Source organism: Anastrepha ludens, chromosome 6 (genome assembly GCF_028408465.1).
Source record: "Anastrepha ludens isolate Willacy chromosome 6, idAnaLude1.1, whole genome shotgun sequence".
Classification (NCBI taxonomy): Eukaryota; Metazoa; Arthropoda; class Insecta; order Diptera; family Tephritidae; genus Anastrepha; species Anastrepha ludens.
Window position 1 is genome coordinate 64,991,091 of NC_071502.1, and position 15,884 is coordinate 65,006,974.

General features: G+C 34.6%; 1 protein-coding gene across 2 annotated transcripts in view; it reads right to left on the reverse strand.

The window, feature by feature from the left end:
- LOC128867494 (uncharacterized) overlaps window positions 1-15,884 on the reverse strand; it is a 133,759-nt gene that overhangs the window by 26,176 nt on the left and 91,699 nt on the right. For both annotated transcript variants that reach the window (XM_054108751.1, XM_054108752.1), the window contains exons 13-15: window positions 14,907-14,998; window positions 12,742-12,965; window positions 4,002-4,098 (exon numbers count right to left, since the gene is read on the reverse strand). In XM_054108751.1, coding sequence (XP_053964726.1) covers window positions 4,002-4,098; window positions 12,742-12,965; window positions 14,907-14,998 — 413 coding nt within the window. The remainder of the gene's footprint in view (window positions 1-4,001; window positions 4,099-12,741; window positions 12,966-14,906; window positions 14,999-15,884) is intronic.

Sequence of the window (15,884 nt, forward strand, 5' to 3'; positions counted from 1 at the left end):
TTAGATATAAATATGTAAATATATGTAGACGTATACTGTGTGACTATTATATAACGAGAATACCGCTACTAAACATATTATTTCGATTTCATACTTACAAGTAGTTATACCTGTATATAATATTATCACCTTAACTTTACAACCCTTCTTTTCCCTTACAAGCGTCATGCGCAACTTCCATTCCTTGAAACAAGGGAAATCTGCTCAGTGCATACCAACTTCTTTTCCATAGATTCATTGAACTCAAATCTTATTTCTTTTATTATATATTTCAATTGAAAAAAGGACAAGATCTAACACCAGGATGGCGTAATTGGCTAAATACCTTTTCTAATTAGAAAAATGTTCCCCTTATTCTTTTAAACAGTTGAGCAAAAACCGGAAAGCATTATTGCATTTTAATTTCTTATTTCATCTTCACTTTCAGTTTCAGTAGCGAGCTACTTTTGAGGATTTATGCGAAATTTCATAGCAAATCATTGCATAAATGCTACACTTAAGAATTGTTCGACGAAAAATAAGGACCTTTAGTGCACCGAAAACTGCAACGGAAGAAATTTACGGCACTTATAAACTGCAGAATTTCGATTATTTTTCGCAAGTCGTAAGAAAAAGTTCATAATTTTCCGTCACAAGTCCTTAATGAAAATTGTACTGGACTATATAAACTTTCTCGTAAAGCTGACCTTTATTTTCATTCCAAATAGCGAATAGAAATTTCAACATCTTCTTACACGAATGAACCGAAATATCTGAAAATTTGAGAAATAAATTCTAAAGGGTTTTCCAGTAAGAGCTGTTATTTTGATATTCAAAAACAATGTTATTTTTTAATATAAATAATCGGATGTTTATTTCATTATAAAGAGAAAGGTATGCCCTTAATAGTGGAAAATAACATCGGGCTAATGACCACCACGACCACGCTTACAGGACAATATCCTTTTCATGAAATTTTCCATAACCGAAATGTGGTTGTCCTATGTCCTCGACAGCCTCACGAATTCCATCTCTGAGGTCTTGAATGGACTCTGGTCTGTTGGCGTAGACCTTCTCTTTCACGTAGTCCCAAAGAAAAAAGTCACAAGGTGTTAAATCACAAGATCTCGGTGGCTAATTGTGATCGCCTCTTCGAGAGATAACACGGTCCGGAAACTTTTCCCGTAGCGCCGTCTTGTTGTTGTCCAGATCAATATCATCCAATTCCGGCCATAAAAAATGGTTAATCATCTCCCGATAGCGCAATCCATTCGCCAAGAACACCTGAAAACCCTTTATAAGCAGTTCAAGTCAACTAAAGAAAATCGCTATGATTTTTTTTATCTACCACAGAAATAAATTTCGTGATTTAAATGAGTATTTGTACTCGTATAAGGTTGACACATATTTGAGGTTGACATACAAAATAATTTGATGCATTTAATAAAACCTTGGCTGAAGGAATATTTATCCAAGATTAGAAGCTGACATCAATCACAAAGGTGGAAATGAGAGCGATATTGTGAATTACAGACCAATTTCTAACTTATTTGTTGTCTCTCAACCTCTCGAATGTGTTATCAAAAACAAATTGTATTATATTTTAGCGTAAAATGTCTAATAAGTCCTCGCCAGCATGGTTTTGTAGTTACAAATTCTACGTTATCTAACTTGGCAGTATTTTCTGAAGATTGCCACGCAGGTTTCCAGAGCGGATTCCAAATTGACGCAATTTACACGGACTTCTCTAAAACCTGCGATAAAATCTTCCATACGATTTTATTAACTGAATTGGTAGGTCTTGGTACGACGTTCTTAGATTGGGTTGGATCTTATTTAATAAAGAGGAGAAGCACAGTAGGGGGTAAAGGGGTTTCTTCAAAACAATTTATAACCACCTCGGGTGTACCTCAGGGTAGTACAGGGTGGGCCATGTAAAATTTGCTTTCTGAATCGGCTATTAAAAAAAAACGAATCAATATTTTCCCAAACTTGTTTTTTATTTTGAAGATTGAACATTGTCATTTATGAATGAAAAATAATATCGTTCAAATGACTGTCACGACTGGCTTTACAGTAGGCCAATCGATTAACCCAATTTTTAAGCACATTTTCGATTGTTTGGGCTCCAATTTCATGAATGGCAACTACGATTTCGTGTTTTAAAGCATCAGTCGTCTCTGGATGGTTTGCATAGCATTTGTTCTTAACGGCTCCCCACAAAATAGTCCAACGGGCTTATTTCACAGCTCCGAGGCGGCCAATTGGTATCGGAATTTCGGCTGATTATTCGGTTTTCAAAAACGGTAGCCAAAAGTTCGAGTGTAACTTTGGCAGTGTGACAAGTTGCACCGTCCTGTTGAAACCAAATGTCGTCCATGTCATCCTCTTCAATTTTTGGAAACAAATCGTTGAGCATGTCACGGTAACGCTCGCCATTTACTGTAACCGCGGCTCCTCGCTCATTTTCGAAAAAAAAAAATGGCCCGATGATGCCGCCAGACCAAAAACCGCACCAAACAGTGACTCGATGTGGATGCATTTGCTTTTCTACAGTAACGTGTGATTTTCTGAGCCCCAAATCCGACAATTTTGCTTATTGACGTAGCCACCGATGTGAAAATCAGAAAAGAAGAAGAAGACTCACCACTTTGGAAATAGGTTTTCAATATTTTCCTATTTTGTTCAAGCGTATAGCGTCCCATTTCGTAAATGTCAAACCTTTAAGTAAATTATAAACACATTTGGCATGTCATAAGTGTTACCATTCTTAAAAAACTAGGTGGTTCAAAAAGCAAACGCTATATAGCTCACCCTGTATTTTAGGACCTTTATTGTTTGTTTGGCGGCCACCGTAGCCGAATGGGTTGGTGCGTGATTACCATTCGGAATTCACAGAGAGGTTCGAAATCGATGGTTCGAATCTCGGTGAAAGCAAAATTAATAAAAAACATTTTTCTAATAGCGGTCGCCCCTCGGTAGGCAATGGCAACCCTCCGAGTGTATTTCTGACATGAAAAAGCTCTTCATAAAAATATCTGCCGTTCGGAGTCGGCTTGAAACTGTAGGTCCCTCCACTTGTGGAACAACATCAAGACGTACACCACAAATAGGAGGAGGAGCTCGGCCAAACACCTAACAGAAGTGTACGCGCCAATTATTTATTTATTTATTTTTTTTTTTTATTGTTTGTTTTGTTTTCTTAGGGTTTCTGCATGTGTTTTTCCTTCCCTAACACAGATGATCTTAAGGTTTTTTCCTTATATAAGAAATTCGAATAATTCTGCCGTCCTACATTCTCTATTTTGAATGAATTGTCTATTTCTTAATATTAAAAAATGTCATAAAATCACATTTTTTAAGCTTCAGAAACCACCTTAATACATCTTATCATATCAATAATACATATCTTGCTTTGCCTGATGTGTTTAAAGATTTAAGGGTTTGTTTTATTCAAGGCTCAATTTTACTACGCACTTAATTCACTTGCTATGCTCGCTTTTGTAAGTCGTCGCACTTCACTGGCCCATATATGTAAATACTCTTTGAATTTAACACTCCGCGTTTGTTCGGTCCAAATTAGCTTACGCTGCTTTTATTTGGAGAACTTTTCATGAATTCCATGTAAATCGAGTGGAGAGGTTTCAAAAAATGTTTGTACGTTTTGCACTTCATTCACACAATTTCTCAGACCCGTATCCATTATACGAATCTCATTGTCGATTGATTAGTCTTTTCCCATTAAGTGACAGAGGTACCCTTCAGGCAGTACCATTTATCTTTGATCAATTTATCTTTATCATCCAATTATCATTAGCTTATCTCTCTCGCTTTATGTGGATAATTTAATTTTACTACACAATTTTAATATTAAATATTCTTAAATACGTATTTTGTAGTTATGAATTAATCTCTCAAATGTTTGCTCTGAATTTTTGTTAGATATTACTGAATAAGTAAATAAAAATAAATGAATCCCAATAAATAAATATTTTACATCCTTTTGTAAATAACTCACTCACTTATTTTCTCGAGCGTTGCTAAATCCAACTTAACGACCAGATCGGAATTGTATTGATTGTAGTAGAATGAACCATTGTAGACGACATGTGCATTGCCCTGCCAATAGAGTAAGTAATAGATAGGGAAATTAGAATGGCAATAAAATCTTTGTAGGTATGTATGTATTGATGACATTTTATAGTAAGTGATATAATGATGTGGTCGGCAAATACTTATAAATTTTGTCTATAATTTTTCAAATTAACTTTAATTATATTTTTTTTTTTAAGTAAAAATATATTTCATTCTATACAAAACCATAAAAGGATTTTAAGCTTAAATAAATTCTTCAACATTCATCCAATTTCTATCAAAATTCCACAGTTTTTAGTCAAAATGCTTAGAAAATTTGATGGTATGCAGATTTAAAGCCAATTTAACCATCTGGACATTGCAGAAGAAATTCTACAAAATGTTAATATTCTTGAATACCCAACACGCGGAAGGGCTTCTTTAGATAACACACCAATGCGCTTGCAGCAAAACATTTCCCAAGAAAAATTCACAAATTCACTACACAAAGCATACAAAAGCCTCAATGAAGATGTCAGGTATGCGCGAAACAGAATAAGCGCAGTGGAACTGTATGGAAATGTACGAAATGTCTTGTTGCACTACACATTACTGCTTGTTTGGAAATATATCACACTCTACAAAATTATTAATAAACTTCCTTTAAATATTATAAATTGTATTTATATTTATTTAAATATTGTCACTGTATTGTTAAACATTTGTTAAACACACTCTGCTAAAAGCTTTAATAGAAATTATCCCAAGCTAGAGCTCTTTATAAATTAGTTTACACGTTACAGTCACCGGGGATTGGAAATTAATTTCCAGCGCAAGAAGTTAATTCTCGTACAGTTCAAGTGGCTCAAAATTCTCGTTTATTTTTGGATTTTTTTTGTTTTGTTGTAGTGTTGCACATTTTCTCGATTTTTTTTTTTTTTTTTGACGTGATAACGTCTTATAATTCGATTTAGCCGGCTGCACGCACGAAAAAATGTGTCGTTATCTTGCTCAATCGACGTTATTTTGCTCATTCGTCGTTATCTTGCTCAATCGCCGTTACCTTGCTTGAACTGCAAGCGAAAGCGCGGAATGAACGACAAAGAGCACAATCGGCCCCCGCGTTCGGCAACGTTCGACATCTGGCTCTGTCCTACTTGAGTGAGCATATATATATATATATATGTATATGCGCATTTGTATATAAATTCACATATTTGTATTTGCATATGCCTTCTTCCGTGTGCATGGTAATGAACCATTTCTCTGTTGAGAATAGGACGATGTTAGAAAAAGTAGGAAATGAAAGGGAGTGTTTCGAGTGTAATGTGTCTTGAAAAAGTTAAATCGATGATGGTGCCTCTTAGTGTTGTTGACTTATTAACGCCTGATGCACAATGGAAATTGAACATATCTTTCATGAATTTGATAAATGTTTCGTCATTTTTCACGTTTGTGTAAATGTAACTTGACCTATTCCATTGCAATTCCATTTACCTCCTCCTCTATATCCATACAAAATATCTATCAAACAAATAAAATTAAAATTTTCTTTTGAAAAATGCAACCATTCCATCAGTATTTGCTTATGACGTTGTCACGCTAAACCATCGTCAGTAAACCGGCTTTACAGACAACCTCTTTTTTATTATGAGAAAAGTTCTTAATACGGCCAACGAAAACACTATCAAAAATATGTAGAATTTAGTATCAAGACTTAAATTTCTTTTACATATACTATAATTTAGTAAGCTGAAAAATTGCATGCCATTTTTTCAGAAATTCCATTAAAAACCCTGAAAAAAGTTTGTATATAAAATTGCAAAATTGTATTTTTATGGTCTTTGTTGGCCAATGAGCTCTCGCTTGCCTTTACAAAAAAATAAGAAGCTAAAAATTAAAAAAAGGAAAATATATAAAACTGATCAAAATCATAGCACGTTTTGTCGCTGGCTTTATGTTAAATATTATATAATTATTCATTCAATTTTGGTTTTGAATAACTTTTTTACTAAATACATAAAAAAACAACGCTTCCGTTAGGTGTTTAGCCGAGCTCCTCCTCCCACAGTTTTAAGCCGACTCCGAACGGCAAATGGTTTTTATGAGAAGCTTTTCATGGCAGAAATACACTCGGAGGTTTGCTATTGCCTGCCGAGGGGCGAGTGCTATTAGAAAATACTTTTTCTTCATTTTGGTCTTTCACCGAAATTCGAGTCTACGTTCTCTTTGAATTCCGAAAGGTGGTCACGCACCAACCCATTTGGCTACGGCGGCCGGCGGCTAAATACATGCATGCATAAATAAATAAAATTATTTTGAGTGATGAAAATCTTTATTTTGACCCTTAGGTTATGATGGTAGTCGGTCTGTATGACCAACTCACTTAGACTATGCAGGTCCGTTGTAATACCACTATGCGACACGGGAACCTCATTTAATTTTCTTCGCGGAACCCTATTTGTGCAAGCGCATACAAATGCATGGTGTCAGTATGCCTGCAGTGAAAAACCGAACTACTCAACAAACTCTTTAGTTCATGAACTGGTATTTGATGGAAGAACTCATACTAGTACGAATTAACCTAGAATTGTACCAGTTGCAAAACGACCTAAAGGTGTATATATGCAAAACAAATAATTATCTATTACTGTAATAATAATGATGATGACTAGACGAATGCAAATATTCCTAAATTCAATCAACTGCTTGTTTGTCCATTACAAACTTGCTCATTAACTGGAATCATACTGATGCCTGGGGTACTAGTCCGCTAACTGGAGTAATGCTGACTCAGCAAACTATCATACATATTTCGGCCGCTAGGCACACTTCCAGTTATTTTCCTTATGGTATTTTACTTGTGAGCTACGTACCGAGTAGTGCAAAATTACATACTTGCACTGAAATAAATAGCAGTTGCTTATGTGGCAAGTGACCAAGTCATAGCAAAGATTTTCTCATATGGCATTTGTGCATTTGTTTGCAAGTGAAAAGTGTTGAAAAGTTAGCAACATTGTAAAGGGTTTATCAATAGGGGCAAAACATAATAATTGCAAGACTCCATAGCCTAGGATGGCAATCTTCTGGAATTAATTGAATCCTGTACGAGTGTAGACCTTCATGCGTCACTCAACACCACAAAGCGAGGTGAGAAACTCTCAATTACTAAGAAGAGCCTGAAATCGAAGGATTTGGCATATTTTGATATGAACCACTTATAGCGAAGAGTACCCAGAACTCCAAGTATTGAGTTGTCTCACTGGTTTATATTTTTAGATGCAAAGTTCTCGAAGTTCGCATTGAAAACCCCGTTCTCATAAAATTTCTGTGTCTGGCTTTTGTCTCTAAATTTGCGCAATATTACGCTTTCTATTTCTTTATTTACTTAGTTACTTGTGCAAGTTTGTACGAGGATGTCTGCATGTAGACAGGGATATATGTAAATATGTATGTGAGCATTTGTTTGCGTATGAATTATTGCCACTGAGATTGTTAGTGCTGCAAATTAAAACTTTGTTGACGTTCAGCTGCATATATCTCGCAAACACTAAAGTGTGAATGAAAAGTGTGAAGTGTGAAGTGCTAACTGAGCTGACGTATGAGCAACAATGCAGCCAAAGTGCACAACAACACATTTGAATAGCAAAAAACTTTCGAAAGTGGTTATAAGAGTGACATATTTCGTAGCAAGTAAAAACTTAAATTGCGCCACAAATACAAAGTGCAATTCTAGCATCAAATACAATACAAACACGAGCACCAAATACAATCCAATATATGTACGCAGACATGTTCTTAAACTATGTACTAGTTTGGTGTAGAGGTATGGGATGCAAAAGAGGTATTTAGGAAACGATATTCTTGTTAAACGTTCTCAGAAATGTAAATATGTATATAATTATTTATAAGTACATAAGGGTGCATCACTGTTCTTACAAAATAAAATCGGCAAAGTTTTTCATCAGAATTATAAAACAACTTATTATTATATTTCAAAAGACGCGGCTAGATATTATTTTAAAATAAAACAAGTATTTGTTATTAACAATTATATATGTAAAAATACATAATTTAATTGTCCACCATCAGCACGTCTCATTCTTATCTTCGAAGAAAACCGAGCCAATTATTACACCAGCCCAAACCCCACACCTAACACTGCAACCCCATTTTTGGTGGATGTAATGCATTTCTGAAATTGCTTGAGGGTTTTCTTCTCACTAGATGTGTAAATTTTTTTTTTCTAACAAATCCTTCAGTGTGAAATGAGCTTCATCACTAAAGATTATTTTGCATTATGTTCAAAGAGCCAATTCACAAAATTTCTGCATTAAAAATGGTTTTTTGGTTTCAATTCTTGTGTTAATTGATTTTTGTAATAATGCGGCCGCCGTAGCCGAATGGGTTGGTGCGTGACTACCATTCGGAATTCACAGAGAGAACGTTGGTTCGAGTCTCGGTGAAACACCAAAATTAAGAAAAACATTTTTTCTAATAGCGGTCGCCCCTCGGCAGGCAATAGCAAACCACCGAGTGTATTTCTACCATGAAAAAGCGCCTCATAAAAATATCTGCCGTTCGGAGTCGGCTTGAAACTGTAGGTTTCTCCATTTTGTGGAACAACATCAAGACGCACACCACAAAAAGGGTGTACGCGCCAAATATACCTTCTGCGCAAATATGAACGAGACTTTATCAATAAAACGGTCCGCGGATGACATGTGGCAAAAATAAATTTTTTGTTTTTTGGTAACACTGTTATAAGCTTACATGGCAAATTTGAGTGTGATATATCACATAGTTTGTTTTCTGTGCTACTGTAAACAAGTCAAGCTCGAGTGTGTTCTTCCAATTTAACGATGGAAATTCAAGTTAAACAAAGAATTTGTTTGAAATTTTGATATTCCAACAAAATTTCGGCTTCAGACGCCTTTAAAATGTTGCAGACAACCTATGGGGACTCTGCTCTATCGCGTGCACGTGTTTTCCAGTGGTATAAATCGTTCAAAGAGGGCCGTACATCGGTTGAAAACTTGCCTCATGAACGTCGTCCAGCAACATCAGTAAACGACGAAAACATCGGAAAAGTAAAAGAAATTGTGCTTGAAAATCGCACAAATCACAAAATCGGTTAACGCTGAATATTATTTAGACGTTTTAAAGCGTTTGCGCGAGAACATTCGTCTTAAAAGGAAGGAATTGTGGGACAACAAGTCATGGTTCTTGCATCACGATAATGCACCAGCTCACACATCACGTCTTGTTCGCGATTATTTTAACAAAACTAATGTTAATATCGTTCCGCAAGCACCGTATTCGCCTGATATGGCTCCATGTGACTTTTTCCTGTTTCCCAAGCTCAAGTTGCCGCTCCGTGGAAAACATTTTGAGACAATTGAAGTCATAAAAGATAATTCGAAGAAGGAACTGAAATCCATACCGAAATCGGCCTTCCAGAAATGATATGATGATTGGAAAAAACGTTGGCATATGTGTATCGCCTCCAATGGTGATTACTTTGAAGGAGATAAAATAAAAATTGAACAACCGTTAACCGTTTGTGTTTTATTGAATCAGTCTCGTTCATATTTGAGCAGAAGGTATATATATGTATACATATATAATAATGCAATGCAAATCGTTACGTACAATTCGCCAAACAGTTGATTCATGAACGTCTGATTGTTGATAAACGTCGAGATATCGTTGTTGAAGGTTGCTCAACAACATTTTTTGCTACAGCAGCAATATTCTCAATAGAACGTCCAGTTTTTGGTCTATCAGTCCTTTTTCTGTCCTGGTTTCGACAGAACCAGTTTCTTGAATTTCAACAGCCTTTGAAACCTCGACTCATTCTCACGATTATTTATAGCAAAAAAATGGCAAATTCTGCGATATGTTGTTCTTAAAGATCGACCATTTTCATAAGTTTCAGTAATTTGGACGCGTTGTACTATCGTACAAAATTGTATAGCCGTCTCAAATCTCAAAAATAAAATAAAAAAAGGTACTCCCTAGAAATTATTCCCTTCTGACGTCTAGACGCCAAATGGCCATTTATTTTAACACGTCTGCCGAAACATTTTGGGAAAATATAAAAATGTATGTACAAAGTGCTAGACCAATTTGAAAGTATCTGAAAAAATTTCATTATTTCGATTATCTTGCTAAAATTTCTAAACAGTTTTATGCAGAAATGTATGGTTTGAACTCTTTTATCATATTAGAAGATTTTTCGAAAACATATTTTTAAAAGTTCTGCTGCCAATTTAGAATAAAATATATTTTGTAATTGAGGTGGGAAAATAGGAATTTTTTTATTGAGACACCCTAATGTATAATAATGTATGTATTTACCATAAAACGAGTATATATAATATATATGTCACCCTAGACTTCTTCCGCGGAGTGCTTCTTTTTTAGCACAACACAAACGGAGCCAAAAATGATTTGTCTAACCAAAAAGTTTTTCCTAAACAACGTAAATTTTTTTTATCACGCTTATCTACGCTTCCGGAGTAATATATTTTAAATGTATCTTATTTATCATAATATAAATTTATATAACCTAAAATCAGATAAGAAAGAAATTGCCAAAGTATGCATATTTTAGTTTCGTGAAAATGTATGGAAAGCTTACAAATCAATATCCCAATCTTAAATAGTATCTCGAACCATTTATATATCTAATTTCTTAATATACCCTCATCACAATGCCAATTACTGGTTTTGTTTTCTTATATGATTAGTATATATTCCAAATACGACACAAATCGGCTCACAAAAATAAATTCTCGACCACAATCTCGTGCAAAAAATAAGATTTGTATGATTATTTGGATAGTAACGTTATTTAGTGACCCAATTTTTTCAAACTGTTTATTTTTAAACAACTACGATTTATTACGAATATGACTTTTTTGCGTCGAAAAGCTAACCACTTTGGCATTTTCTTAAACTTATTTCAAGCACCTAAATTCTAAATCTATACTCTAAAAGTGCTTTTAAATTCAATGTAAGCCCTAAGATATGCTTTTAAATTTTATAACCTGCGTTATGGACTTATTGAAAAATTTAGACATTTAATAATAGTTTTATTAATTTAATAATTTCATAACTTTTTGTGTGTTGTGTTGCCATATTGTTATTATTGCAGACATTTCATTAATTTCATTCATTCAACTAAATATTCATTTAAAGCAAATCATCATACGATATGCCATAAGAAATATAGCTGAAATTGTTTTTTTTTTTTTTGTAAAACGTGCACATATTTCATAAACTTATTTCTAACGTGCATGACAAAAAAGTCAAAGTGTCAAAAAAGTACCGGGAATTGTTCAGTAAAACGCAAAATAATTATTTAATCATCAATATTTATTTTGTCGCCTTCAAAATAGGCTCCATTCGAAGCAATACACATATGCCAGCGATTAGTCCAGTCATCAAAGCACCTTTTAAGCGCGTTTGAAGAGATCTTCTTCGGCTTCTTCAGCGAATTCTGCTAACGGGCCTCTATCGACCCAAAGCGGCGTCCGCGGAGTGGTAATTTAAATTTTAGGAAAAGGAAAAAGTCACAGTGGGCTAAATCCGGAGAATACGGTGGCTGTTCGATGATATTTTTCGAGTTTTTGATCAAAAAGGTGTTCACAGTATGAGCCTTATGAGACGGTGCGTTATCATCGTGCGTATCCACTAATAGGGCCGTTTCCTACGCAAATTCTCTCTTAAACGTCGCGTAACTTCCAAACAATATTCTCTATTTACCGTGGAAGCATTGGGAACGAATTCCGAGTGCACATCATCATAATAATCAAAGAAAACAAGTAGCATGACTTTCACTTTTGACCAACTTTGACGTGGCTTTTGGGTTTCGGCCATTGAAGAAGTTGATGGTCAACCAGATCGGGGCAAATCTTCCAAGTTTTCTCGGCACTCTGCAAAAGCCTTATACCACTCGTAGACCCGTGTTTTTGATAAAGCACACTCGCCAGAAGCTTTCTGCAATATTTTCAATTATTTGACTCACGAAATCCCGTTCAAACACACAAAATTTAAGTCAAATTCTTTGTTCGATATTTTTATCCATAGAGAAAATCGCAGAGCTCACCTGCGGTTGACTGATATAATTGAATGTTAAACAGTAAGCTTATTGACAGATCACGTTCAAGTTCTGCAACACTATAGAGGACAGTTGTAGCAACACTCCAGCAAAAAAAAAATTAGAGATATGTATAGCGCGCGCTTTTTCAATGAACAATTCCTGATATTCTTTGACAGAATGTATTTTGTGTTGCCCTGGTTCTCATATACCTTCATCTGCAATTACGTCGCAGCAAACTTCTTCCAAGTTGTTTTACACTTCAATCTGCATATTGCAGAATTCAGTCACTTTTGTGCTCAATCTCAATAGAAATTGTAATAAATATCTACTAAACTCCCCTTTGATAACATTCTATGATGATGATCGTTAGAACTCTCATTTTAACACAATCCATTTTTCTAATTTTTTATGCAAGACGCTTTCCTTTTGACAAAATAATATAGAGAATAAGCCTCTCCTTACATTCATAAATTATACAATAATTTATTTTGTTTTGGTATATTTTACGTAACCTTGTGCGCAATCTCATTCATAACAGCAATTGAAGGTGTAAAAAAATAAATAATTATGTATGTAGTTACCTGAAATCCTTCCGGTATATTATACTTGCGGCGTGGCGTCCAGTTCAGGCGATATTTCGATTTCGTGGGATACTCGTACAAATTGTGCGTGTCACTCTCTTCAGTAACATAGGTTTTTTCATGATCAATATCCGCAGCTGCAGATGAATCCCTCAGCCAAGAACCATACATTTCATTTACCGACTTATGGAACACTGGTTTGCCAACAGCATACAGCAACCAACCTGGAGAGCAGAAGGATGCAATTAAGGTATTAAAGACAAAGGCAAAATAAGTCATTAGCGTTAAATCAGCAACCGAAACTATCACACTGAAAAGAGGCACTGCTAATCGGGGGCATAACCTATTATTTAGTTGGTTCTGTATTCAGTGTCCGCTGTGAACATAAGGTGTCAAATGCTTGAATTTTTTTAAACAATTGAACATTACCATATTATCTCACAGCGCTACATACGAATTTTACACATAAGTATATAGGTTTGTGAATTTAAGAATTAATAATCCACACTCTATTTCGTTCATTTCATTTTCATTCAGCACACAGCTATTTTTTTCATTTGGCCCAGATATGGAAAGAGACTATCTGATACATGTATAAGCGGGGGGTCCCAAATTAAATTTTTTTTGTATACTATCCCTTAAATTTATTCTATGGAAAAAAAACGTGTCAGCATAAAGCACAATTTTTTTTGCTTGGCTTTCCTAATATACTTGTTTATGTGCCTGCTAGCAAAATAAAATTGTGATATTTAGCAACACTACTAAACTCGGAATTTTGTTTGTTTTAGTTATTTAGAATAATTTGACTTGACCAAAGAAAATCAGAAAGTAAAGATTGAACCTTCAACCCCAATCTAACTGCCTATAGGCCAAAAACTTCACTTCTGATAATTATTTAAATATCTTTCGCAAAAATGTTTACTAACTCCATACTCCTTTTACTAACTTCATCTTTTTCCTACAAATAGATGGCCCTACATAAAACTGTAGGGCACTAAACGCTAGATAGTTTTTTTATGAGAAACAGTTTTATATAGGGCACTAAACGCTAGATAGTTTTTTTATGAGAAACTTTTTCATGGTAGAAATACACTCGGAATTTAACATTGCCGCACACTTCCAAATGGCAGTCACGCACCAAACCATTCGGCTACGGTGAAATTAGCAAAATTATTTTTCGAAAATCGTTTTCTTACCATATAAATCAAAACAAAAAATCTCGAAAATCTTTTGATTTTTTTTTTTTTATATTTTTTACCGAAAATTTTAATATTTTTTTTGCATACAGAAAATTTCGAAAATCGCTTTCTTGAATATTTTTAACCATATGAATCACAAACTTTAATACTTTAATAAAAACTTCAAAATACTTTTAATAAAAACTTCAAAAATCGTTACGTCATACTTCAACTGAAAAATTCGACTTTTTTAGTTTCAGATGATTCTACGACGAATGCCGATTGGCACCGCAGAGCACCTCTCGAAAAACATATCTCCAAAAAAACTCTGTCATGGGCTTATTTGTCAATATTTTATTATTAATATTTTTTAAAAACTTATTGAAAAGATGTACAATAACATGCAACTGATTTTATTAAAGTATCTTAAGCCATATTTCTGTAAAAAATTAAAAAAAAGTGTTTTTTTTTAGCGCTAAACCCTACCACCCCCTTAATTATCTTCAAAAAGTTTAATATTAGTGAAAAGTTTAGCACAAGCAAAGACAGAAAATTATATTATGTATGTACCTTTATTTGATATTTCACTTATTTTGATCGGTCAACGCATTCCCCAAATATCAGAAATATTTTTAATCTACTCTTTTTTACTCCGAAACGGTTATTTGGCGATATCCCGCAAACCAAAAGACACAGAAATTCAAATGTGTGGGTTTTCGGACTCAGCGACCGATGTTCCGGTTTTTGGGTAAAAAAATATTATTAATTTGTAAACCTGTGTTACTGACATTTCATTGGACAAAATACCAATTGGCAGCATTGAAAACTTATATAAATAGAAGGTGGACTACTTCAGCCGCAAAGTGAACTTGTAATAAGGTGGTACTCGTAACTGACATAAGGTGAGAACTAATAAAGTTGACGGCTTTTAAGAACGTATGCGCCATATTATTATTACGTTTTTAAATCATAAATATGTGTACTTACTCTTGTGTCGCTTTGGCAGGCCTGGATAACTATAATTTCCAGTCGGTTGAATTTCAAAGTTCGAATTAATCGAGTCCTTGCACTGATACAGGCTGCCAAAGATATAATTTTGAATTGGTCGAAATTAATAATGAGGACTCAAATAATATATGAAAGCTTCTCGAATGAAAAAGTGAGCCACAAATTCTAAAAAGCCGATTTGCAAGCACCGCTGAGAAAATATTTTTATCACAAAAAAAATTAAAAGCATAGCAACACGATTTTTTGTAGCTGACTCACACAAATATATTACATAACTGGATTTGTGGTCGAAAATGCCGAGTAAGGAAAAGCTGCTGAAGTAAAAAATGACCGGATTAAAAGCTTTATATGTGGTTAAATTCAAGGGGTTTATCGATATGAAATTGTGTGTAGGGCGGATGCTAGTCTTCACAGCGCATATACGAGTTTACCTTTGTGTACATGTGTTGATGTGTGGATGCGCGGGTAGCATAATTGGTGATGAACCAAGTGAAAAATATAAATGGACGAGCGGATAATAAATTTTAATTATCCTCTTTCTAGATCACAGCGCTTTAAAAGTGTCAGCCACACAACATACAACAACAATAGCAGCAGAAAAAGTGAATGCAGTGCAAACAAGCAACTGGCCGACTAGCGAAGGAATTTACTTGAGTGGTGCACATAAAGCGCAACGGATTAAAATTTACTAAGCCCAAGCGAAATATGAGGTATTAAATATGTCTATGTGTGTGTATGTGTGAGCGTGTGTTAGTGTGTGTGGGAATGGAAAACTGTAGCAGCAACCGATGAAACAATTTATTAGCAGACTTTGCAGCGCGCTCTATGGTAGTGGATAACAGTATATTTTGATTTTTAATTAAAAAACGGTACAAATACTGTTTGTTTTATTCTCTTCCTTTGCACTTCCTTTGCTCGTTCGCTAAATGAGACATACATGCCTGCATATGCAAAAGG